The sequence below is a fragment of the Pteronotus mesoamericanus genome, unplaced genomic scaffold, assembly GCF_021234165.1.
Source record: "Pteronotus mesoamericanus isolate MK-2021 breed Mesoamerican mustached bat unplaced genomic scaffold, CSHL_Meso_final contig_657, whole genome shotgun sequence".
NCBI lineage: Eukaryota > Metazoa > Chordata > Mammalia > Chiroptera > Mormoopidae > Pteronotus > Pteronotus mesoamericanus.
In genome coordinates, this window is record NW_026555229.1 from 20,028,867 (window position 1) to 20,055,614 (window position 26,748).

At 48.7% G+C, this 26,748-nt stretch overlaps 1 protein-coding gene across 1 annotated transcript in view; it reads left to right on the top strand.

Moving 5' to 3' along the window:
* Nucleotides 1-575: 575 nt before the first annotated feature.
* The window catches only part of LOC129077055 (transforming acidic coiled-coil-containing protein 2-like), a gene marked incomplete at its 3' end in the record, with an annotated part of 51,846 nt that continues 25,673 nt past the window's right edge, over nucleotides 576-26,748 (top strand). The window contains exons 1-3 of the mRNA XM_054581234.1: nucleotides 576-701; nucleotides 16,316-16,394; nucleotides 22,904-22,963. Coding sequence (XP_054437209.1) covers nucleotides 16,362-16,394; nucleotides 22,904-22,963 — 93 coding nt within the window. The remainder of the gene's footprint in view (nucleotides 702-16,315; nucleotides 16,395-22,903; nucleotides 22,964-26,748) is intronic.

Consider the following 26,748-nt stretch of genomic DNA (forward strand, 5'->3'; position numbering starts at 1 on the left):
TTGGAGAGTTTTCAGTGTCGGTACATAAAGGACTCCACATCCTTGCTAACAATTGCAAGTTTTCCATTGTGTGGTTGCCCATTTAATTCACTAAATGCAGATGGCATTTTAGGCAGCTTCGCCACTTAGAATCGGACTAACAGTAACAGCTCATTCTCCCCTTCTCAAGGGAACATATGGACATTTTCCCAAAAGGACACTTGATTTTATGAGGTTGGTAGAAGCTGACAGTGACCTGTCCTTATGTGCCAGAAGCACTTCTAACTTCATAACCTTTTTTATTTTTTTAAAGGCTGCTTTGTTTTGAAAAGTGGCTGGTTCTAGCCCAAATTTCGAGCTGCCCCAAGTACATTAAATGGCAGTAGGAGGCAGCTGAAACTGGCTTCAGGTCCCAGATAAACTTCGAGCGAGGAAAACAGAGCTGCAGGCTCGCCGGTACCTGCAGGCTGTCTGCCCCCTGTCGTCCTCCCTCTGGGCTGCAGAGCCTTCTGGAAAGCTGCCTCCTGCCCGGGTCAGATTGCTTACACTGCCTCCCAGGCCAGCGTTCCCAACCTTAAGCCAGTGCACATTTATAGAACACTTCCATGTGATCCTCGGGGAAGACGGAGCGCAGGCAGAGGGCAGTGCTGAAAAGCCTCCACGCCAGGAAGAGAGCGCCTCTCCCCCTACCCCGTCTGCTCCCCATGCTAAGAGGACACTGGGTAAGTCAGTCTCGAATCGATGGCTTTTTTCCTTTGAGCAGCGCGTGCCTTTAAACTGGTTTGGCTACTAAGTTTGGAGGGATAAATGCATTTCTATCTATCTGTCTTTTCTTTCCATATTAAGGGAAATTAAAGGTCCATCTGTGCTTCTTCATCTCCCCCCTCGCCGCCTTCTGACTGCCTTCTAAACCACATCAGCTGTTTGTTTTTTTTCTCTCCAATAAGTTAACTTCTGGTAGGATATGGCCCCATGGATCTAGACCTCAGCCTCTTCATCTGTAAAATAAGAACTGAGCCGTTTCTCTGGCCACTGTTACGGTCCTGTCAATTGCAAATAAGGTTTTCAAGTACTTAGGATTCTGTGGAATGAGGCTTTAAGAGAGCACCGAGGGCCCTAATACACCACGACTTTATGAGAGGTGGTTATTTTTCAACTCTCCCCGGTGTTGACTTGGACAGGTTTGCATGGCGTTTCTCCAGACGCACACGAGCACCTTTCCAGACCTGGTCTGCGGCTGCGGGTGCCGCCTGGAGCTGCCGTGTGCGCTCAACAAACACTGTGTGTTTCTGGGTTTGACTTGGTGTCGGTTATAAATGGATCATCTGGCCACAGTGAAGTGGAGTCAAACTGTAAGCTCCTGAGAGCATCCTACAGTCCAGTTAAACACAGCAGAGTGTGTGTGTGTGTGTGTATATGTGTGCACGCGCGCGCGCACGTCCTGTTTTACAGCATGCTCCATGAAACAGAAATGCACGGACTGAAATTCTTTACCCCATGGACAGCCCTTGCAACCTAGTGTGTAACATCTGCACACGTGTGTATATAGCGGGCAAAGCTCCACCCAGTTTTAGCTGCTGCTTCCAAATGGACCCAGCGTCCTTCCTGTGGATACCTGTGGGCTCTTTGGGGTTTCCCTGCCCTCGGGTCCAGGTGACAGTTCCTTGTTGCTTCCCTCTGCTTCCTGCTGCACAGATACCAATACCAGGTGGTTCTTGTGGCTGTTGGTGGTTGAGGTTCAGGGGAAACCTTATTATAGGCACGTTTATTTTACTGTACATGTGCGTAGGTTTTTCTTTTCTTTTCATCTAGTTGCTCCATCTGTTTATAGAGGGGATTTGGGAGGATATAAGAACTCCGCTGTCATCACCTTCCCAGAATCCCACGTGTCGGTGTTCAGTTGCAACCAGGGAGACCAGCTTTTTTCTGCAGTGCCTCTAATAGTGATCAGGGTCTGGCCCAGAAGCACAGAGAATGGGAAGGAAGGGGACAGTGAAAGAGACACCAGGAAAGAAGAATCCAGAGAGCTTGGTGAGTGTGTATTGGAGGGACAAGAAGCGTGTAACACAGAGAAAAATAGAAGATCACCACTCTTTCCTTCAATTCATCTCAGCAGACTTTTAAGTGGCCCCACATACCTGACCCAGGGAGTGAAGTCGTAGTGGCACACCACGCTCACGTCATCCGGGTCCTCGTGCACCTTCTGGGATGGTGGGGGGACGGATACTAAGCAGGGGTCAGAATTTACCACGGGGGTTCCCGGGCCTGGGGCTGAAAGAATAGCTCCTCTCATTTACCGTGAGGGTCCCAGGGACAGGGCTGAAAAAACAGCTCCCCTTAAAGTAACTGGGAAAGTCAAGAGAAGGGTGGGCTTGAGGGAGAAAGAGAGTCCATGTCAAGAGGTTGAGTGACCATGAGTCATCTAAACAGAGAATCGCATCGGAGAGTTAAAACTGCGGCTGGGGTGGGAGGGAGAAGTCTGGGCTCACATCTGAATCCGGGGTCTCGTGCCTGGACTCCAGAGAGGAAGTTACGGGAACCGATGGCATCTCCCGAGGAGAAGAGCAGGCTGGAGGACCCAATGCTGAATCTCATTAAGCGGCTTGAGGGAGAGGGCCAGAGGAACAGCTGGAGAAGGAAAAAGGGAGCAGGGGGTTGTGGCACCTCGTTAAGAGGAGAGAGGTTCGAGGGAAGTGGGGGCGGCAGTGTCAGACGCCGAAGCCGAAGGGGGAGGAGAGCTGAGAAAAGGCAGAGTCGGGGCAACGTTTGAGGGTGTTTTCTACCAGGACATGGTTGGTTATAAGAAAGAGAAACCCACTCAAAAGGGGGAATTGGTTGAGAAAGGAGAGCTCTGGGCGGTAGCGACCCTTCACCCCTGCTTCTGCGCCGCCCCTGCTTCCTTCTGGTCTGAAGGTGGACTGGTCCCTTCCGCTGCACTCCTGGCCCTGGTCCTCCGGCAGGTCGCAGGTCCAGCGCACAGGCCCTGGGCTCCTCTGGCTCAGAGCTGGCCCTCCTTCCCCACCGCCTGTGACTGGCCGCCTGGGATGGGCTCCGAGGGCCCCTGTCAAATATCAAAAAAATGTCAAATGTCAAGTGTCAAAAAAAAAAAAAGAGCGGGAATCGGATTGGCCCAGCTGAAGCCAGCATCGACGCCGGGTCCCATTAGCAGGGTCGAGGAGGAGGGGAGGAGTCGGGGAGGAATAAAGAGTGAGGTTTTTCCAGGGTAAAGAACGAAGGCACGTCCCCAAAAGTTACACGTTCGACTTTGTGATTTCACGGGAGTGGGAGTGAAAGCTGGGGGGCAAGGATGGGCGCTGCTAACTGCAGCTGAGGGGGCGTGTTTAATAAGCCACCGGCGTCCTGTGGGGAGGGGACAGCGCCAGGCGGCTAATCGGGAAGGGAGAGAGCCAGAACAGGTGCAGTGGAGTACTGGCCAGTAGGGAACCACAGTCACTTGGTGCTGAGCCTGGCCCGATGCTCTGATTTTCAAGGAGACCACAAGCCCAGGTGCCACTTGCCCATGACACCCCGGGAGGTCCCATCCCAGCCCCAAAGGCTGAGAAGAGACAGTTTTCAGTCAGATTCCCATTCTTTAGTGAGGGCGGCAAGGGAGCAGCCCTACGCTGACCAAGAAGCCAACACAGGAAAGACCGCTCTTTGCCGGCTGGTCTGAGCCCTTTGAGAGTCGCTGGACAGCTCACAGCCCTAGTCCCAGGGTTCTTCATTCAGCCGGGTTTGGAAGAGGTGCGTTTCGATGTGTTTTTACAACCCTGGCCTGCTGGGGCAGGTTCCTGCCTGTTTCAATCTTGGGAAGCGCCGCGGATGGCAGGAGCAACCCAAGAGAGTTGCCACCTTGGCACGGCTTCAGAAAACGTTCTTCTCACGGAGGCGCTGGAAACCGACATGGTGGAGAGAGTCGCTGTGACGAGGGAGCGCTCTGAGTTTGTGACCTAAAAAGGGGAAATTCTGCTCCAGGCTCCAGTCAGGGAACACAGCCCCCGCCGAGCCCCGTGTCAGAATTGGTGCCAAAGAATTATAAAGAGATTAAACCCAGCAACACAGGCTCCTGCCGTTCAGGCAAAGAGAGCGGGCTCACTTCGTGCAGTCAGGCTGCCTACCTCTCTGTAAAGCTCAGGAATGTGGAAATCGGTTGTGTCTCAGGGTTCTGGGGCTCTGAAGAAATATCCAGATTCTGGCAACGCCTGACCCTCCTCGGGTAGTGGCTGCCTGCGGCGCTTATCAGCTCCCGAGCTGCGAGACTCTGGTAGTGACGGTCACCTTCGTTCTGGCTGTGCTCATTACGTGTGAAAGGACCGTGAAGGACAGGGGTGTGGATGAAACTGGAGTGATCTTTTCTAAGTGGGATCACGTTTTTCATTTCGAGGGGACGTCGTTTTGTAGGTGACTCTGTGAGAGTAAAGAACAGGGCTCTGTATTTAGTTTTTGGTCATGCCACGTCCCACGCCTGTGAACGTGCTCCGGCTGAAACTGCTCATGGTTTGAGTTCGGACCTGACAAAGTCATCTTGCGTCTCATATTTCATAGCAAACAGATGAGACAACCTGCCCTTGAGTCAGTCACAAGATCGTCCACGCGTGCGTTCCAGATCTTTGAAGAGCTCTTGGTGGTGTTGCTGGCTTTGCCGGGGAGAAGTTTCACCCTTGGCATTTGTTGGTATGCACCCCCCTCTGCCAAGGCCAGCCTGCTCCCTGCCCCAGGGCTGTCGGTACTCTTTGCAGTTGCCTCCTCCTCATTTAGCATAAAGAGAAAGATTCAGGTCGACGTGTTGGTCAACAGATGTGGAGGGAAATCATCCAACTACAGAATCCAGCCTTGGAGAAGCAACTAGATGGGCAGCTCCTAGCACTAGGGAACCCGGAAAGTTATCCTTTGGGAGATATACTTGGTGAGATAAGTCCCCGGGTCCACTTCCTGGAAGCCAGGAGGTAGTGGCCGGACACACAGTGCCAGGAACCAAACCAACACGGATGGGAGGGAAGGGCTGAACCAGGACTTGGGAGGTAACCCTCAGACATGCAGGTCTACTTTGGGCACTGGGGCCCACATCTGAGGTTCCACAAGGAAATTCTGTTTGGAAAACGCAAATTAAGAGTAGCTTCAATTGGCAGATCCCCTCGGTGCCGGCTTAGGAAAGGATGGCCTAATCCTCAAGCTCGCCGCTGACAGGCAGTGGTTGGCTCAGCCAGGACGGGCTCGGGAACGAGAGTGGACTGCAGTCACAAATCAAGGAGGAAGGGTTTCTTTTCCTACCCCCTTTTCTTCCTTAATATCTTATTATGGACTTTGCGAGCATTCACAGACGTAGAGAGGATATTACAAAAACCCTCATACACCCATTACTGGTTTCAACAGTTCTCCGCAGGCAGCCAGTCTCATTCCATGTGTTACTTTGCTTTCCATTAATGTCTGTCCCTTCCCCCAGTGTCCATGTTATTTGAAAGAAAATAATTCCTTCATGTGATCTGTAATATTGAAGTCTATATCTCTAAAACATGAGGACACTTCTTCTGTATGAGCATAACCATAATATAATGATCATACCTAAAACACTACAATAATTCCTTGATATTAAAAATTCTGTTAGTGTTCTAATTTATCCCTGATTGCCCACTGTTTTTTTTTTTTTCTTTTTTAAAAATTGGTTTATTTCAATCAGGATCCAAAAAAAGAACCACAAGTTGCTTTGAGTTGAGGTATCTCTTAAGGCCCTTTTCCACACTCCACCCTCAAGTTCCCACCTCTCTACCATACTCTCCATTATGTGTGTGTGTGTGTGTGTGTGTGTATCTCCTCCAGAAATTCCCTATGTCTTCCACTATTATATCTGTCTTTTCCTGTAAATTCCATTTGTCATGGTTCTAAGAGTAATTTTTAAGCCCTTGTGTGCTAATTCAAACTTCTGGGTTATCTGTGTGTCTGCTTATACTAATTATTCTCCCTCTTGATTATAGGTCATGATTTCCTGCTTCTTCACGTGCTAGTTGTCTGTTATAGCATGTTAGATGCTGTAGTGATGCATTGTAAATACTGGATTCGTTTTCGTCCTCTGAATACTATTGCATTTTCTTCTCTTGGGCAGTTAAATTGCCAGAAACTGTAAAAGCTTAGTTTTGGACCTTGTTGAGGTAGGTCTACTTTGATTTAGCCCTATTCCTAGGGCATACCCCTTTGTCCTGGGAGGTACCCCTTATTCTTTAGGTTTGGTTCTTCTGTGATTTCAGTGAGATGCTTGCAGTCTTCACTTGGCACCTCCAACTCAATGGGACTTGAGCTCCAAACTGCTTCCTTGGAAACTGCTCCTGAGATGTGAGCTTCTAGCCATTGCATTTTCCTGGGTCTGTTGGTGCTTCCCCTGAGCAGTTGCATTTTAGGAATCAGCCAGGGATGTGAGGAGGAATTTGTGTGCATATTTTGGGCTCCCCTCCCTGGACTCCGTCCTTTATGAAATTTCCCCTGCTCAATTCCTTAATATTTAAAAAATAAATAAATATACAGTACACTTGTCTGAGGAACAGAGGTTTTAAAAAGCCATTTTCTATTTTATATAATAAGATTGCCTGACGTTAGCTGGAACTCTCTCTAAAGCCTAATAATTGCATTTGCGAAGTCTTACTCTGTCGTCTAGAAGGCAAGTATCTTCAGTTCCTTAGTTCAGCTCTAACATATGGCTCATCCGCATGAATACCTCTGGCTCTGCGGTAATTGGCACAGATACTGCATCTACACTCAAGACCTCTGTAGAATTGTTTTCACTGAAACAGCTCCCCCCACCCCATTACCTCGTCCCCTCAGCCCACAGTTCCCAATTATGTTGATACTGTATTTGATTTCCAAAAATGACAGCACAGCTCGACTCTTGGATTCAGACTGATGTCTGAATTTTTGTGGGTTTCAACAGCTTGTTTTCATAATAAATATGGTTTCGCTGCTCTCCCGTCTGCCGAGAAGGACTGTATGGAAATTGTGAGGAAGGGGAACCTTATATTTGATGCTGTCGTCAAATATCTCTCTTAGCAGGAAAAAAAGAGACCTTTTACTACAAATCAGTGTGCAGCTATTTGCCTTCATTGTGGGCTAAGGGGCTACTCATGGCATGCTCAGTGCTTGATCCTCAGAGAGCTAAAGGGCAATGGCATTCAGTCTGGCATAGACCAAGAAGACACTCGTGGCCACCAGTCCAGGAGCCACGCTTGTGAGCTGTCACTTCACCAAGGGGGATTTGATCCATCCTTCAGTTCCCCCTCGTGAGGCGTCTTTTGCGATCCAATGAGCAGATCTTTAAGGGGGCCAGCCAGAGCAGGGTGCGGGCTGGTGTCGAGGAAGTTCAACGGAGCCTCTGGGGAGAATCCCTTCAATTAGCTTGGGCCATGTAACGAACTACCCCAAATCTCAGTGGTTTAAAACAATAACCATTTATTTAGCTTTGGACCCTGTGGATTGGCCATCTGGGCTGGGCTCAGCGGCTCCTCTGGGTGGCTCTCTTGTTCGGAGCCGGGATCCCTCGTGTGTCTGTGGTTGGCTGTGGGCTGCCTAGCTGAGCACTCAGTGGCCACGAAGATGCCATACTTTCAGCATGCTGACTCAGCGTAGTCCCGGAATGAGGCACATTTAGACTGGGCCTCGGGTGAAGGTCTGTGGCCCACTCTCAAATGATGGTCCATAAAGCGAGCTAGATTTTCCCTGTTGGTCCTCAGCCCTCACCACTGACCGCCGCCCCACCCACGCCTCGTGGTGTCATCATTGATCAGAGCCCTGGGACAATAGCTCACAGAATCAGGGGTGGCATCTAGATTATGGAACAATAGAAATGACTTTCCAGGGATCCAGTATAACTCTTTCCACAGGAGATTCCTAAAGAAGTAATGAGTTTCCCATCACTAGAGGTATTCACGCAGATGCAGAGATTCCATGATTATCGCTAGCTTCTGGTTTAGAGGTTCAAAGCTTGGAAAGTACGATCACCGAAAGGAATCTGGCCTCTCTCCCCCAAAAGCCAGATTCCAGCTGACGAACTAGACCCTTTAAGACCTGTCTCTAACATCCTAGGATGTGACTGCTAATGGAGATGCCAGGTTTTCCCCCCGTTAAAAGGCAGCACAGAGTTGCAAAGCTCTCCAGGCACAAGAAGCCTCTACGCTGCCTCTATGCCCAGCCTGGCTGCAGCCCTCCTACTGTACCCAGCCACACCGAGTTCATGCCCACCCAGCCCTTTGCCTGCTCTCTGCCCTGACTGCTTGCACCGGCACAGCCCCTGCCTCCGCTTCAGATCCCGCCAGCCTAACTGTGCCCCTAAGTGCACCCCCCATTCCCAGCTCTCTGGTGTCAGTACCTCCCTGGTTGATCAAATCTAGGGCAGGTGTAGGCTGACCCCACCCACCTCAATCTGCACCCTTCTTGGCCATCTTGACAGAGGCAAACTATAAAAAATGAGGCCCTGGCTGGTGTAGCTCAGTGGATCGAGTGCTGACCTGCGCACCAAGGGCTCGCCAGTTCGATTCCCAGTGTAGAGCACATGCCTGGGTTGTGGGCCAAGTCCCCAGTAGGGGACGTTCAAGAGGCAACCGCACTGATGTTTCTCCCCCTCTCTTCCTCCCTTGCTCTCTCTAAAAATAATAACTAAAATCTTTAAAAAATGAGTTATATGATTTTTAAATTTTATTTCTCAATTACAGTTTACATTCAATATTATTTTGTATTAGGTTCAACAAGATCTATGTTTTTAAACAGCTTAAACTCAGCAACAACTTTTGTAGCATCCACTGCAGCTATTAAATATGATGCTGTATGCATGGGGAAATAGTCTTGATATGTTGCTATTAAATGAAAAAAGAAGCAGTTTCAGAAAGAGAACAGTCTGTATGATCCCCAATTTTGTTTTGGGGATTTTATAGAAGTTTGTAAATATACACTTACCCGGAATTCAGTTGGGGCCTCCCTGCCCCATAAACTCCAGCTGAAATCCATGCCTGGTGGACCTCCGCAGTCCAGCGCCGGACGTCTGTGAGTTCCCCAGAGCCTCTACACTGTCCCTGGGCTGTGTTGTTTGACCCAGATAAACAAAAAGCGCAGCCCCTTCTTCAAGTTCTACCTCCCCACCCCTGCCCAAAGCAAAACAAAGTGCTCGCCAAGCATCCCTGAGTGTGGTATGAAGATGTGGGACGGAAAGAGGAGGGCTTTGTATTATAATAAAAGACAACTTCAAGATGACATTAGGCGCTCTTGTTATTCAAATGTCCCCAGCTGCCCCCTCAAATGGGGCATCCCATTGGCCCTAGCCCTGCCCTTCTCTGTCCCACACCGATGCCCAGGTCGCCCTCCTCTCCCTCCGGTGCCTTTCTCTGCCCCCCACGTCTCCTTCTGTGACCTTCCTCCCCAGGAACCAAACCCCGATTACTCTCATTTCACATGCGCAGCAATGTCATCATCTCTTCTTACTGGGCTTTCTCTCCTGCCATACTCGACACCTGCGCAGATTGTACAGAGTTCTTTGCTCCAGCGAAGACTGTTCCTTTCCAGAAGGAATCCTGGGGCTAGTCTTGGGATAAACCCGGGCTGGCTTGCTGGAGGGTGAAGGAGAGCTGAGAGGTTCCAGCCGACAGCTGACACTCTCAATTTGAGCAAGCTACCCAAGCTCTCCGGCCTTACGTTCACCATCCATAAAGTGAGGGCGTTTGATTAGGTCGGTGCTTGGCCACAGAAGGCTCACAGGTGTGCCGACAGCCTGCAGGTGTGACAAGATTTTGGTTCCCCTCAGTGTTCGATGTGGCCAGGCGGGCAGTGGGGGACACCTCAAGCAGCCTGTCCGTTTCCTTAGTCAAGACTGTGTCAATGTGGTCACATGTGCGCTGAGATGTGCAAAGGTTGGGAAGCTCTGTGGTAGAGCTAGACAGTAGTCCCTCCAGTTCTGAGAGCCTGTGACAGAGATGACACTTGGATGACAAGAAGTCTAGGCTATGATTCTGTAGTAACGTGTTATTGTCGACGGTGGTTGTGAATCCTAAACATCTTATTAAAGTCAGAGCTGATGAATGGAGCCAACCTACTTTACTCGTTCATGTAATTGAACATTTCGTGGGCCCCAGGCAGAGAGTCCTGAGCCAGGAGGAGAACTTGAGTCTGGATCCCGGCTTAGTCGCCATATGAGTCAGAGGCAGGAGGCAGGAACCTCTCAGTTATTTTAACGAATAATTTAATATAAAGAAGTGAAATCTAGGTGAGTGTAAAGCCAAAAGGAAACTCTAAGGTGTGATGGAAGGTACAGACTGCAGAAAGCAGCCTTCACCCAAGGCTGGGGGAGCAAACAAGAAGTTTGGATTACTAAAATTGAGCAGCTTGCGGGGGGCTGCAGAGAAGGTGTCCTCAGGCCTCTGGTGTTGGGGGGAGGAGTGGGGGGGGTCGAGCCCTGGGGACCATGAGGCCAGCTCTGTAAGACCTGGGAAAACTGCAAACTGGATCCCACTGCCACACCGGGTGCGCACTGCCGGAGCAGGGTGGAAGCGGGGAGGTGGGTGATGCTCCTGGAAGCAGGAAGCGTGTGCTCTCCTTCCTCCTTCCTCCTTCCTCCTTTGGCAGAACAGAAAGGGGGCCACATCTGAGTGTAGTGGGTCTGGAGCTGAGAAACAGTAGTAGTAACCGGCCTGGCCTCGCTCCAGCGGAGGAGCTGGGCACGTCAGTCTCGTTCCTGATTCCTGGGGCATGAGGGCAGGTGACTTCTAAGTTCCTCCTGATCTTCGTGTCCTACAAGACTGGACTTTCACATTGAAACGTCTAGGTGGCCTCAGACATGGGGGAGGGAAGAAGAGAGGAGGCGAAGGGGAGAGTGTGAAGGCAGGGCCGTCCTTTCACTCCACGGCCACAGAGCAGCCAGGCCCTTGGCGCCCAGGAAGGTGCCCTGCCGGAGCAGAGAGCAGGCAGCGCCTCGTCGTCCGTCCCTTGCCCGGGCTACGGCTGTTTGTTTGTATTAAAACAGGAACATGATAACAGAGCTATAAGTAGCTCCGCGCTCAGCTGTGCACAGCGGAGGGCGAGACGCACTGAACCGGGCCACCGGAGGGAGAAGCTGAGACCAGGACTGGGGCCACCTGTGGGAACAGCAAGGAGCTGAGGCAGCTGGGTTTGTCCAGGCCACCAAGGAGCAGCAGGGTCAGGTGACCCTGGCTCACCCTCAGGGAGCAAACGTTACCTGGATTCCTCCCCCATCCCCGGCTGACGCAGGAGCTGGCTGGCTGGAGGCTGCCGTGGCCCAAGGGCAATGCCGCAGCAGGACAGGCGGGTCTCGTCTGGCCTTGCTGGTCTAATGCGGAGGCTGCTCCAGAGCCTACAGAGGCCCGGTCAGGGTAGGCCTGCCTGTTGGAAGCGGACCTTGCTCATTGTGAGATGAGGCGTAAGCCATTTCCACCCTCTAGGCCTCCACTTCCTCATCTGTAAAAGGGGTGATCAGGGAAGACGATCTCCAAGAGTCCTCCACACCCATGATTTAAATTATTCAAGGCAGGAGAAAAATCAAAAGTTATTAAATATGTAAAACAGATACGTTTCCATCACATACAAAAACATTTTTTTAAATAGAGAATTAATAACCCCGAATGGAAAACTGGGTGTGACTGATGCAGCAACGACCCTCAGGAGGCTCTTCTCGTAGGTCGGCGGGAGGTTGCTTGCGAAATCTCTCTGAACCTCTGTGTTATCAAGGCAGACACAGGGCCTGTGTGATCTTGCCTCTGATTCCCCAGCTCCCCACACTCCCCACCCTATGCACAGCCTATAAAATGAGGCATCAGCCCCGCCCGGTCGACAGGACCTGGGTTCTGAGCCCCACTCCCCACAAGTGCAGCTTCTGCACCGTTCAACTGCAGTGCTGGTCCCCAGGCCTCCACGCCCTCCTTCTTCAGACTAGGTCCTGGGCCCCGCCTCCAGGCACCCCTCTGGCTCCCCAGGCCTGCTGTGTTTGCCTCAGCCACGATGGTTAATCACTTGCGCCAGACCTGGACCTGCTACCCTTTTCCCAGATCAATGACGTGGGGGGCGGGGGTGGGGTGGGGTGGGGAGTGTCCCATAAGCTGGAGCCTTCCAAGCCAGCTTTAGTTGCAAGAGCTAGAAAACCCATGCTCTAAAGTAGAATTGAATGGACAACAGAGAGAGGGGCCGTGAATTACCTCTGAACTCTACAAAAATCTTCCCAGGTGGCAGCATTGTGTGTTCATCACATGCAGGGTTTGGGCTGTACTTACCCCCGGCCCCCGCCCCCGAGTCCTGCGATGGAAGCTGCGAAGTCTGAGCGTTCCTTTGCTCCTTCCCTTAGTGGAAGTGGCCACCTCTCTGGTGGTCAGTGGCGGCCAGGACAGCAGCAATGGGATGGGTGTTGGCAGCTGATGCCCAGCATCCTGCAGCCATGGTCTTGGTGGTCCAGGGGCCAGTGAAGGCAGTAACAGGGATGCTGTGTGGCTCCAGAGTTGGCTGGGAGGGTGGTTCATGGAGGAAATTCACGTTGCCAAAGGTCCACACCCGAACATTGAACATTGAACATTACCCGCCTTTCAGTTGGCCATCCTCCCTCTTTCCCCTCTTCTCCGCTCCCAATTCTCCCCTTCTTCTGTTTTTTTTTTTAAAGATTTTATCTATGTCTTTTTAGAGAGAGGGGAAGGGAAGGAGAAAGAGAGGAAGAGAAACATCAATGTATGGTTGCCTCTCACGTGCCCCCTACTGGGGACTTGGCCCACAACCCAGGATTGTGCCCTGATTAGGAATCAAACCAGCGATCCTTTGGCTCGGAGGCTGGCACTCAATCCACTGAGCCACGCCAGCCAGGGCCTCCCCTTCTTTTTGTCAGGGATTTTGCAATGTTCGCCCATCTGTTGCAGACTGGCCTGGAACCTCTTTTCATTCCCAGTTGGCTTATCCAAAATACTTTGCTTAAAAAGATTCTCTTCTTTAGGAAAATCCTCCTGTGATTTGAGGGAGCGGGGGGCAAGCAAATGTTCTTGTTTCCCATGCCTCTAATCCTTAATTGTACAGAAACCTAGTGATAACAAATGCAAAGCAACAGTTTTCAAACTTTTTTTACCCAGTAGTGGAATTCTCCCCCCCAAAAAATATCTTATGCAGAACCCCAGGGTATGAAAATTACACGCTTATAAAAATTGAGATGAAATTCACATAACATAAAATTAACTATTTTAAAGTGAGCAATTCAGGGGCATTTTAAAAATTCACAATGTTGCACAGCTACCACCTCTGTCTAGTTCCAGAACACTTCATCATGCCAAAATCAAAGGCCGAGCCCATCAAGAAGTTACTCCCCATTGCCTGGCCCTTGGCAACCGTCAACCTGGATTCTGTCTCTCTGGATTTACCTGTTCTGATCATTTCCTATCAATGAAATCACACAATATATGACCAGTGGATTCCCTCAGCATAATATTCTTGAGGTTTCTTGGAGTTGTAGCATGTGTCAGAGCTTCATTCCTTTTTAGAGCTGCATAGTATTCCATTGCGTGGTTAGACCACAATTTGCTATCTGTTCACCTATTGAAACATACACACTTCTGCTCTGTCTGACCCAGAAATGGGGCACTGAGTCCCCCTCCCCACATCCAGCTTTCCCCACCAGGGAACTCCTGACACTGCTCTGAGCCCTTGATGAAATGCTGACTTATTTCCGCAGAAGGGTCGTACCTCGTACCTCGTGGCAGGGGTAAGGGGCTTCTGCACAAGCTTTCATTTGAATGAAAGTCTCCACCACTACTAAACCAAACAAAACTGGCTTCACTCATGCCAAGGAGTGGCTGATTGGTAATTAACTGCAGGAATCCCAGGAGGTTGGAGCCTGCTGGGCAAAAGGGTCTCTGGACCCTGCCCTTGGTCCCACCCCCGCGCCCCCGGCCTCCTCCAGCCTGGGTGGGCAGGTCTGACGCAGCCATCCGGCCAGCCTGCTGCTTTTATGACTTCACCTGTTGAAACTCAAGCCACGCCCCGGTAAGTACATTCTGCACACCCTGCACCATAAGCAGGTGCCAGACTGCTGGCGTCATCTTCCTTCCACAGGTTTTCTTTGTCTCTCCACATTATTTACAGCAAATTTTCCCAGGTGCAACAGAAGCCCTTTGAGCATTTTACGCCGTTCTAGAAAGAAAGGCTTGTCGTTCCCCGCCCCACCCCCCGCCCCCCGCTCCATCGCACTCTGCTCCTGGTGCAGGACTGTCCTGCTCCCTTGGGTGTGGCCAATCAGGTCACAGAGCCAGTGTTAGCCTGGGCCAGGGTTTTCTGAAAGGAGCCCCACTCGATCAGCAACGGGGGAAACCCTGCGTGTGACGGGCGCCAGACCCAGCGGCCCGGGCTAATCGGACGGCCTGCTTGTGCAGTCACGGTGGCCGGGCACGGCCGGCCGCTGCCCAGGTATGAAGCGCAGCTGGCTGCTGTCGGTGTCGGGGGCGGAGACAGGCTGTTTGCCCAGCTGGCTGAGGTGGGTCACTGCCTCCGCTTAGACCTCGCTGGCTTCTGAATGGAGGAAGAGAAAGTCCCACTGCTTGAAAAGCGACTTGCCAAAGTCCCAGACCTTCCCTGAATGTAAGTAGCTGGCAGAGCCGTCCTCTGCTCCCTGACAGCCTGAGGGGGTGGCAGTTCTGGAGGTCGCAGGAAAGAGATCCAGGCCCAGCTGGGCCTTACCTTTGCAGTTACGAAATGTACGTGACACAGACGTAGTTTTGCTGTTTTCTTTAGTCTCTCCACCCCTTTAAAAAGCTAGTTCAGATGTTCTAATTTTCAATAAAGTTACTAAATTTAACTTGGTGAAGGAGTTTCAAAAATTAATATTGCATTGACCCACGTGAAATTCCAGCTGCATGTGGTTTAGGCTGGTTTTGGTACAAGGAAGTCACAACCATTGAGAAGGACCCAGTATTGTAACACAACATTATTTGCTAGGGAGGCATCATTTCCCAAATGAACATTAAAAAATATAAACTGAAGTGATCAATTTTAAAGAAATGAGTATTTTTACATTCTATAGGGGAGCATATAATTTTGGAGGGTCCATCTTATAAACAGAAAACGACAAGAAAAGGATTAAAGAGCTGTATCCTTTTGGTGACAAGGTTAAGAATGAGAGAAGTGATCACTATGGTGACCTCCTTCCCAGTTTTCTTAGCTTGGGGGCATTTTAATTGAGCTGCCTAAAACACTTGAATTTTATCTTCCAGTGACCGTACAGTAGATAGAGCATGTGGTAGCTCCTGGAGCCACGTTCAGTGGATGAGCAAATCAATGGGCAGATTTTGTTGTCAGTCAATCAGTGAAGTTTTCTGAGGCAGCAGGTTGATGTCAGCCCTCCTGCCGAGGAAGGAACCTTGAATGAGAAGGAAAGAGGCAGCGTTCCCTGTCAGCTTCGGCCCCCTAGAACAGGCCGGCCCCTTGCCTTCTCCAGCCTGCTTCCTTACTGGATTAGACTGCTAGCCTCTAAGGTCTAAAAGTCTATGATCTTTTAAGTTTTCTGTAACTTTGTCGTCTCTCCCCTAGCAAGCGATGGCCAGCCTATGTCCTGGGGTCACACACAAGTGGGCTGGGTCCCGTCAGGAGATGCCCTGCCTCCCTCTGTGAGCTGCAGGAAGCACCCTCATTACGAGGATGATTAATAAACACTGTCACTGAGTGCGCCCGATGAAATGACTCTAGTCGTCCCGGCGGCTCTCCCTCTGACATGACAACTTCTTTCTCATCTGGCCCCAAAGACTCACGTTCCTCAGCAAGAAAACCGTTCTGCCTCCATAAAAATATGTGCAGAAGTGAAACTGACTTGATGAAACAAGTGTTTAGAGTAAAAAATATAAAAACCATATGTTGTTGAAGAGAAGTGGGTTTCACGCCTCCTAATGCTCGACACCGAGCTCGGCTGTCACCGACAGCAGGAACCCAGCCATGCTCCAGGCTGCCAAACTGCACACAATTAGAAACAGAAAACATTCCGTGGCGGCACTCCTCGCGCTCCCTGTGGCAAACGGGCCCCTTTGTCACTCTGTTTGTGTACGTATGTATCTGTGTGCACTGGCATAAACTCAGAGGCGCGGTAACAAACTCGTTTTTCAGAAGTGCCTGCCAACCCCGGGGTGGGGATTGCAAACGCCAGCCTGCGCTGGGAGAGAAGGCTGGGTGGCATGTCACAAAAGAAAACCCTTCAAAAGCAATTTTCCACGATGTGACTGCAGAGATAAACATTTCCCATCATCTGGCTTTTGAGTTTGGGGAGGCAAGCAAGCCGACAGAAAAAGCCTCGTGTCTTCTTCGGTTTTACTGATGTCAATGTCCTTTTGTTTTTTTCCAGTCGCCTCTGATAAAATCCCAAGGGACGCTGGGCACCGCGCATCGCCATGGGCAATGAGAACAGCACCACGGATAACCAGGTGGGTGTCAGGGGGCGCCGTCTCCCTTAGTCTACGGGGCGCTCTCAACTGCCCTTAACCAGGCTTTTCTTTCCAGCATCTTCCCTCTGCCCAGGAAGGAGCAAGCCAAAACACAGACTGTGTCTAGACACATGTGGTCATAGTGTACGGATCTGTGTAGGCATTTTTCACTTCATTCTCAGAATTCCTGTTTTAAGGCTAGCCCTAATTTTGTAAGCCATTAGAACTAGTTTCTCTTTTTATGCTGTGCTTTTAAAGTTGATATAATGAGAGTTTGGCACATTTTTCCCGGACTGAGTCGCAGTGCTCGCCCCGTCCCCCATCAACTTACAGAGATGTGGCAGAGAGGCTAAAATAAAACTTTTTGCACACTCCTCCCCAAAACTGAGTTACGGCCCTTAGAAAGTGATTTTTAAATCTATCAGTGTTGAGCAGATTAAATGTGAACTCTTGTTTCCAGGTTAGACGAGGTGCTCACCATTGAGGAATGGACTCTAACTGCTTAACTGTGCAGATGACAGGGATATTAACGTATAGTCAGATTTTGTAGTTCTCCATTTTAGGTTTGAATTTTTTTAAAAGATATTATTTATTTATTTTTAGAGAGAGAGGAAGGGAGAAAGAAAGGGAGAGAAATATCAATGTAACATCAATTGGTTATCTCTTGTATTGCCCCACCTGGACCCCGACTGGGGACCAAACCTGCAACCCAGGTATGTGCCCTGACCAGGAGTTGAACCTGCAACCCTTTGCTTTGCGGAACGATGCCCAGCCAACTGAGCCACATGTCAGGGCTTAAGTTTGAAATTTCTAATCCAATGCCCTAGTGAAGAGACTCAAGGAGGCACCTCCCCCATTTATCTCACACACCGTAGAAATTTTGGCTGAATGGTATTGAGTTCTTCAAATGAGAAAACTGGAGGTAAGAGCCAGCATGGCTCAATTTGTTTTCCCTCTGCCTTTGCCTTCCATACAAACTTCTTTCCTTAAGCAGGAAAACAAGAATCATTAAAAGAACAGGACAAACTCCCCAGGCTTTAGGGGCAGACAAAGAACAGTAATTGTGTGAAATGCCTGGGTGTGAGACAATAGGGAGAGGTGAGAACTGTGGCAAAAAGGAGGGTTCCTATCCTGTTGTCTACAGGAGACAGCTTCCGCCCTCCCCAGCTGATGGGGGTCACATGGGGATGTATGCCCGCTGCTACAAGATCTTCCCAGGCCTTCAAGGGAATTCAGAAACCCACATTTTTTTCTATGAACTCTTTGTTTTTATAATTAAACTTTCAAATTTGAGATAATAGATGTACATGCTCTTATAAGAAATAATACAGAGAAATCTCATGTACCCTTTCCCTCCTTTTGTTTTGCCCTTTACCTAGTAACACCAAAGAGTTACATCTTATAAAACGATAGTATCACAACCCAAATACTGACAGAGATACAGTGAACACGTGCAACACTTCCATCATCAGAAGGGACCCCCTGTTGCCCCTACAGCCACATCCACCTCCCTCTTATACCCCATTTCTAATCCCCGGCAACCTCTCATTTGGTCTCTATCTCTACAGTTTTAACATTCTAAGAATGTTACAGAGACGGACAGGATCGCCTGGTATTGGACCCTGGGGCATTGGCTGTTCTCACTCAGCGTAATGTCCTCGAATCCATCCAGGTCGTAGCCTGTGTCCATGCTTTGTCCCTTTTTACTGCTGAGTCGTATTCATGGCACAGAGGGGCGGCATCTGGGCGAAGCATTCACTTGTCAAAGGACATCTGGGTTATTTCCAGTTGGGGGCTATTACAAATAAAGCTGCAATGAAAATTTGTATACAGGGCTTTTTTTGTGTGTAAAACATATGTTTTCATTTCTCCAAGTTAAATGCCCAAGAGTGCAATTGCTGGGTCATATGGTAGTTGCATGTTTCATTTTATAAGGAACTGCCAAACTGTTTTTCTAGAATCGCTGTACCCTTTTCCATCCCACCAGTGTGTGAGTGACCCAGTTTCTCTGCCATCATTTGGGGCTGTCAGCATTTGGTGTTGCCATTCTGATATGTGTGCTGTGATCGCTCATCATGTGTGGTTTTAATTTGCATTTCCCTGCTAAGTGATGATGTTGAACATCTTTAATGTGCTTATTGCCATCTGTATATTCTCTTTGGTGAAATATCTCTTCATGTTTTTGCCCATTTTCTAACTGCCTATTTTTTTTACCATTGAGTTCTGAGAGTTCTTTATATAGTTGATTGTGGTTTGCAAATATTTTCTCCCAACCTTGCTTGTCTTTTACTTTTACCGAACCAAAGTTTTTATGAGGTGCACTAGTTTGTCAGTTTTTCCTTTTATGGATAGTGCTTTTCGTTTCACACCTTAGTTGATTGTGGTTTGCAAATCCTTAGTTGATTGTGGTTTGCAAATATTTTCTCCCAACCTTGCTTGTCTTTTACTTTTACCGAACCAAAGTTTTTATGAGGTGCACTAGTTTGTCAGTTTTTCCTTTTATGGATAGTGCTTTTCGTTTCACACCTAAGAATTGTCTAGCCTTATGTCCTGAAATTTTTTCTTATTTTTTTCTAAAACTGTCATAGTTTTACATTTTATATTTAAATCCATAATCCATTTTGAGTTAATTTTTGTGTAAGGTGTGAGACCTAGGTTGAGATTCGTTTTTTTGTGTTTTTGTTTTGCCTATGCATGTCCATCTCTCAAGTACCACATGGTGAAAACAGTCACATTTCTCTGTTGAAAATACTCTCCTTCCTCCATTGAACTGCTTTTGTACCTTCATCAAAAAATTAGTTGGTTATATTTGTGTGGGTCTATTTCTGGGTTCTCCTTTATTTCACTGATCTATGTGTGTGTCCTTCTATTGATCCCATGCAGCCTTGATTCTTGGAGTAAGTCTTGAAATCAGGTTGCATGATCCCTTCCACCTTATTATTTTCCAAAATGGCCTTAGCTATTCTAGGACGTATGGCTGTCCATATAAATTTTAGGAAAAGCCCGTCTGTGTCTACAAAATTCTTTGCTGATGTCTTGATAGAAATTATATTAAACCTATAGATCAGTTTGGGGAGAATTGACATCTTTACAATGTTTGGCCTTCCAGTCCATTTATTTAGGTCTTCTTTGACTTATTTCATCATCATTTCATAATTTTCAGCATACCAATTCTGCTTATATTTTAAGTTTATGCCTATGTATTTTCTTTTCTCTGCAGTGATTGTAAATGGTATTATGATTTTAGTGTTGGTTTCCACATCTTCATTGTTAGTGTGTTGATTTTTGTATGTTAAGCTTGTATCCTGTGACTTCGTCAAACTCACTTATTAGTGCTAAAAGGTTTTTTTTCTAGATTTCTTGTGATTTTCTATGTAGACAATTATGGTATTCACCAATAGGAAGAGTTGTATTTCTTCTTTTTAATTCTTTATGCCTTTTATTTCTTTTTCTTGCCTAATTGCAGTGGCTAAGAATGCCAAAACCATGTTAACTGAGAATAGTCGGAGTGGATATCCTTGCCTTGTTCCCTCTCTTGAGGGGAAAGAATTCAGTCTTTCACTGTTAGATATTGGCTGTAGGTTTCTTATAAATTCTCTTTATCAAGTTAAGGAAATTCCCTGCCAGTCCTAGTTTGCTGAGGATTTTTATTGTAATTAGGTATTGGGTATTTTCAAATGCTTTTTCTATATCCATTGATGGCATCTTATGATCATCATCTTATGAACAGGCTTCTGGCCTGTTGATGTGTTAGGTCGCACTGATTGATTTCTGAATATTGATTCAGCCGGGCATACTTGAAATAAATCTCACTTGGTTGTGGTGTATAACTATTTTTAAACATTGTTATATTTGATTTGGTAACATTTTATTGAGAATTTTTATATTTAAATTCATGAGAAATATTGCTCTTTAAGAGTTTTTTTTTTCCTTTTTCAGTCTGGTTTTAGTATCAGGGTGATACAAGTTGCAAAATGGGAAATTCTCTTCTATTTTCTAGAAGAGATTGTGTAAAGAAATCTTACAATTTTTTAAATGTTGGCAACTAATTTCAATTATTTTTCAATATTCTGTGGGGGAGAAAAAAAAAAGTTCCTGCCGGCTGGGTTTGGTTCCTGTCTTGACTCTTTGTGACCTCGCCATGAAAGAACATTCATCTTGGATCTGAGGGCGGAGCAGGGCACTGCCACCGGCTGGGGCCCTCCAGGCGCAGACACAGCACAGGGCTCCGGGCTTCGATTCTGGCCGTTAGTCCCGCTCACCACCAAGCCAAGCAACTCGCGTTCAGCCCCTTCCCTAAGGTCTCCTCGATCTATTTAGGGCTCAAACCCCCTGCAGGCCCCACCGGTGGCTACAAACAGGACACCGCACTGCTTCTCACTGGAGCTGATTTGGCCCCCTGCCCCCCAGGGAACATTTGGCAATGTCCAAAGACATTTTTGGTGTCATAGCTCCAGAGTGGAGATGTTACTCATACCGAGTAGAAATGCTGTCAAATGTTCTCACTGCACAGAACAGCCCCACCACAAAGAATTATCCACCCCCAAATGTCAAAGGCACTGAACTTAAGACACCCTAGAATGGAGGAACGTTTGTCTTACCTGCTTCAGGAGAACCCCTGGGGGTAGGGGATGGACTTCTCTAACCTAAATGGACTTCTGCCTGAACACAGACAAATATCAAGTAGCTTACATTTTTCCTCTCCATTATCTTTACTAAAATCGCGCTGCCCAGAACTGAAGGCTGGTTTATTTAGGATAGACTCATAGGAATGGAATTGTTGCGTCAAAGGAAACGTAAGTATCTCTTGTTCACTGTCATCTCTATCTGTATCTCTCCCTCTATTTCTACACCTTTATCTTTGTCTATGCCCACAGCCAAAATGCCTTTCCAAAGGCAAGGCTAATTCATACGTCTCTCATCCGGGCATGAGAACCCATCTCACTATGTCCTTGCGGCAATGCCTGTTTTAGTCTTTGCCGATTGGGAGAAGGCTGGGAAGTTTAAGGACTCTCGCCGCACTCCACCTATCCCCCCAAGCTGCGCCCCTGTCCTCCCTCCTGATTCCCTGCCCTCCTGGAGCAGACAGGAGGCGGTTTCCTGGCACCCCAAGTTTTCACGTCACCCACCTCAGCCAGGCCTGATGAGGGGGTGTTAGCGGGTGGCCTTTGGCGATCCAGGATCACAACATAGCTTCCCTTCCACTGAGAAGCAAGTGGAATGAGCACAAGTACGTTTGGCTGAGGACTCAGGGCCCCCCCATGGGGCTGGGGCCCCGAGGCCATCTTTCCACTGCCCTGAGTGTCCCTACCTGGATAATGCGCAGCCTCCCCAGGTTCCCCAAACCAGAGCTCGGCTTCCCTCCCTGACCCTTTCCTCCTAGGCACATGACCCACCCGCTCTTCCACGACAGAAACCTGGGCTCGCCTCTGCCTCCACCCACTCCCATTCTCTTCATAGATTTCGTAATTAATAAAGTAATTGATGGCCTCACGATTTAGACTTCTGAATTTCTGTTTACATAGGACTTCTTGTTTCTTTTTGCTTGCGAGAAATAGGAGCCCGTCTCCAATGAGCATAAGCAGAGAAGGCTTGCGTGACTCATAGAATTAAGGAGTGCACAGTGGGCTCAAGCTGCAATAGTCGCTGGCTCCAGAGGTTCCAGAGATGACACCAGAGACCTGTCCCCTCTGGATCCTGTTCCGCTTCCCTCCACAGTGCTTAGTGCTCAGGGGGGCGCTCTCAGCCCTGTCTGCAGCTCTGGATTCCAAGCTCCTTCCCGTTGACCGGCCCGCCTCCCCATCTGCCCCCTCTGCGGAATCTTGACTGTCTGAGATTGTCACGCGTGCGCCTTCTCGGGGTTCAGTCGCTGTACCCTGGAATACAGGGCACAGAATGAGCCGGGCCGAGTCATGCACCCACCCCTGCCAGGGAAAGATGGGCCCAGGTTGATGACTGCCCATCCATATCGCTGGAAACACGTTCTCAAAAGACAAAAATGTAGTTCGCCTTCATTACGTCACTGTTTTCTAGCAGGTTTTCTCCTCCCTGTCCCCACGGTCGCAACCCTGTCACCTCACACCTGAATCCTGGCAAACACTGCCAACTGGCTTCTCTGCCTCCTCACTCCCCCTGCCCACCCATGCCCCGTCCCCTCTCTGAGGGTCTTTCTCTGTGACGATGCACTTGTGTGCTGCTTACAAGTGGACTCCTGGAAGGAAAGATGAGGCCTGAGGGAACCTTCCATGTGTAGACTGAGGACCCGCCATGTCGCCAGGGCGAAGGATGAGGGACAGGCCTGCCCCGTCCTGGCTCTGGCCTTCTTTGTGCACCTGGGGCTGCAAATTCCTCTCCTGCTGTTGTTCGATCTCCCCTGCAGCCGTGGGCAGGGTGGGAGCACACCCAGTAGGTCAGGCCTGGGAATAGCCGCGGCCGAGACGGTCGCTCTGGTCCTGTGGGGGATACCGTTCACTGTGCTTGTCCTAACAGCAGGACCCCTTTGCTTTCAGCCACAGAACCCCAGCTCGCGCAACGTCATCCTGTGGCCTCCAAACCCTGGGCCTCCACAGGTACGGGCATGTGTGCTCTGCATGGTCCGCTTTTCAGCCCCTGCCCTAACATCTTGATGGCATTTTTATGTCTTCCCCTCCTCTCGTTGCCTCCTCCTAGCCACCTTAAATAAGTTCTACAACACAATTGAATCTGCAATCCATGTTTAGGTTTTTCACAAGTAATATTTGGGTGAGCCCACCCACGGATGGGCCCAGCGGATTTGTTGTGAGGTGCTGAACAAGGGGTATGTTCTCAATGTAACGCAGATGCTGGGGGCCAGTACTAACCCTTCCAAACCCTCTGCTCGGATTCCCTTCATCCTGGAGTGAAGCTGGGGATGGGGTGGTGGCCCCCGCTTTGTTGGCAGGCAAACTGATGCGTTGTAAAAAAGATTGAGTTCCTGAGGAGTCGTCGACGTTGTAACGCAGTAGTGCAGCTGGCTGAGCCCCATGGTTTAGCGCTGCCCCAAGTGCTGGCTATTGACCCAGAGAGAAGGGCATCCTGGGAGCTTTGCAGCCATTTCACCCTGGAGAGGATGTTGAGCTCGAGGTCTGAGGTACGCGTCGGGGGTGGTCAGGGTACCGCCGCCTGCTCTGGAATCCCACCACACGTGACATGTGCCCTGCTTTAAGAAAGGAGCTGCTTCCCCCAGTCCCCAGGGGCGGCTGCCAGGCAGGTCTGCCTGGTGCTCCTGTGTCTCGGCACATCCCACCAAACACGTGCTGCAGGTTGTGAAATATCCATTTGTGCCGAGCCTGGTGAAGCCCTTTCGCATGTGTGATTCCATCTGATTCTTCTCACACCCCCAGGGGGTGGGCAGGCCCGGGCTCCTCACTCCTGTTTTCTAAACAAGCACAGGCTCTGAAGGCCAGTCCCCTGGGTCCCCCGGGCAAGTGGAGGAGCGAGCCGGAGGGCCCCGTCTCCAGGGGTCTCCAAATGGCCAGCCGGCCGTTTTGTCCAGCTGGGGACTTCCCGCAGCACTTTGCAGCAGCACCGAACGTCTCAGTGACAAACTTGTATGTCCTGAGGAGGACATGGTGTTTTATTCGCTCGATGAACAGTCACGGAGCCCTTGGCGGGTGGCAGGTGCTGGTTAGGTGCTGTGGATCCAGAGCAGAACCAAACAAACCAGGTCCCTGGTTTGTGGAGGTTACGCCCAGTGGAATCAGAAAATACACATGTGAACAGACACACCAACAAGTAAACAGAACGTTTTTATTTAAAACTGTAGCAAGTGCTTTTTGTTTACCAGGCACTATTCTAGCATGTGAGATCCATCAGTGAATAATTTAGACTTCGTCTCCTCCAGTGCAGCTTCCCTTCCATATGGAGCAATAGACAGTGAGCTGGCAGGCGAGTAAACGCAGAGTAACATCGCCAGTGGCAACGGGGGACTCCTTTTCCCTTCACTGTAACACAATAAACATAATATAAAAGTCACCACCGTAACCATCGGTAAGTGCACAGTGGCATCCAGTGCATTTACCTTATTGTGCAGCCACCGCCACCACCATCTTCAGGATTTTTTCCATCCCCCCCCCAACTGAACCCCGGCCCCCACTGCATAAGAACGCCTCGTTCTCTCCGCAGCCCCCCGCAACCGCCATTCCACTTTCCGACTGTGAATTTGTCTACTGTGGGTGCCCCCTATAAGCGAACTCGTACGGTATTTGCCCTTTTGTGCCTGACTTATTTTGCTTAGCTTCGTGTCCTCCAGTTTATCCATGTTGCAGCAGGTGTCAGATTTTCTTCCTCTTTAAGGCTGAATAATATCCCATTGTATATTCCACATTTGATTCATTTCTCTATTCATTGATGGACACTAGGGTTGCTTCCGTCTTTTAGAGACTGTAAATAATGTTGCTATGAACATGGGTGTACAGATCTGTTTGTGTTCCTGTTTTCAATTCTTTTGGGTATAGATCTAAAATTTGAATTGATAATTGTATGTTAATTCTATGTTTAACCTTTTTACGAATCACCATACCATTTTCTATAAGGATGTACTACTTTGTACTTCCAGCAGCAATTTCTCAACATGTTTGCCAACTCTTGTTATTATTATTATTTTTTCATATAGTAGCCATCCTAATGGATGTGAAGTGGTATCTCATTGTGGTTTTGATTTTCATTTCCCTAATGATTAGTGGTGTTGAGCATATTTTCATGTGTTTATTGGCCATTTGTATATCTTTGAAGAAATGTTTATTCAAGTCCTCTGTTGATTTTTTAAAATTAAAAACAGTTTTCTTTTATTGATTCTCGAGAGAGGGGAAGGGGGGGAGAATGAGAGGGAGAGAAACATCGATTTGAGAGAGAAACGTTGACTTGTTGCCTCCTGCATGCACCTCAACTGGGGATCGAACCCACCTCCCAGGCATGTGCCCTGACCCAGGTATTGAATCAATGACCTTTCATTTTGCAATATGATGCCCAACCAACTGAGCCGCGCTGGCCAGGGCTGTCCATTTTTAAATTGAGTTGGTTTCTTTTCTTTTCTTTTTTTTTGATATTGTTAGTTGTAGGAGTTCTTTTTATATTCTGAATATCAGTCCCTTACCAGATATGTGATTTGCAAGCATTTTCTCTCATTTCATGTTTGTGCCTTTTCCTTCTTTTGATAGTGTTCTTGGGATGCACAACATTTTTAACTTTGATGAAATCCAGCTTACCTATTTCTTTTTTTGTTACTTGTGCTTTTGGTGTTATATCTAAGAAATCATCCCGAGTCCGATATCATGAAACTTTTCCTTTAGGGGCTATTTTCCTATTTTTTACTGAGATGAAATTCATATAAAATAAACTTAACCACTTCCAGCGGCATTTAGTACATTCACAATGTGCAATCACCACCTCTGTCTTGTTCTGAAATAGTTTCCTCGCCCCCTAAGGAAACCCCCTGCCCAGTACACAGGCTCTCTCCCCTTGCCTCCGCCCCAGGCTCTGGCAACCTCCAGTCAGCTCTTGGTCTGCATGGATTTACTTATTCTAGTGATTTCACGTAAATCAAATTATACAATGTGGGACCTTTCGTGACAGTCTTCGTTTACTAACCTAATGTTGTGGCATGTATCGATACTTCCTTTTTATGGCTACGTGGTATTTCATTGTACAGACATAGCACAGTTACAGCCCAGTTTGTTTATCCATTCATCTGTTAATGACTTTTGGGTTGCTTCCAGAGTTTGAGTATTGTGAATAATGCTGCTGTGAACATGGATGTGTAAGTATGTGTTCACATCTCTACTTTCTTAGAGACTTTATTTATTTATCTTTAGAGAGAGGGGAAGGGACAGAGAAAGAGAGGCAGAGAAACACTGACTTGGAAGAGGTACATCGATAAATTGCCACTTGCACGCCCCCAGCTGGGGACCTGGCCCGCAGCCCAGGCGTGTGCCCTGACTGGGAATCAAACCCGTGACCTTTTGGTTCACAGGCCGGCACTCCACCCACTGAGCCACACCAGCCCACATCTCTATTTTCAATTTTTGGGGGCATGTACCTAGAAGTATATATATATAATCTTTTTTTTAACTTTTTAAAAGCAATCCCATTGTCTGGATATTTCTGCATTTAGAGTCCAGAAAAAAAATAATTTTCAACTAAAACAAAACAAAACAAAACTGTGGTCAATGCTATGAAGCAAGAAAGCAGGGCCAGGGACGCCTGACCTGGCCCTGGGTGTCAGAGAAAGCTCCCCCGGGAGCTGCCATGGGGGCTCAGAGGCGAAGGATGAGTGGGAGACAGGATCGGGAGGGTGGAGAGCAGATCGCCATGGGCACTGCCGGCTGCCCCAGCCCCA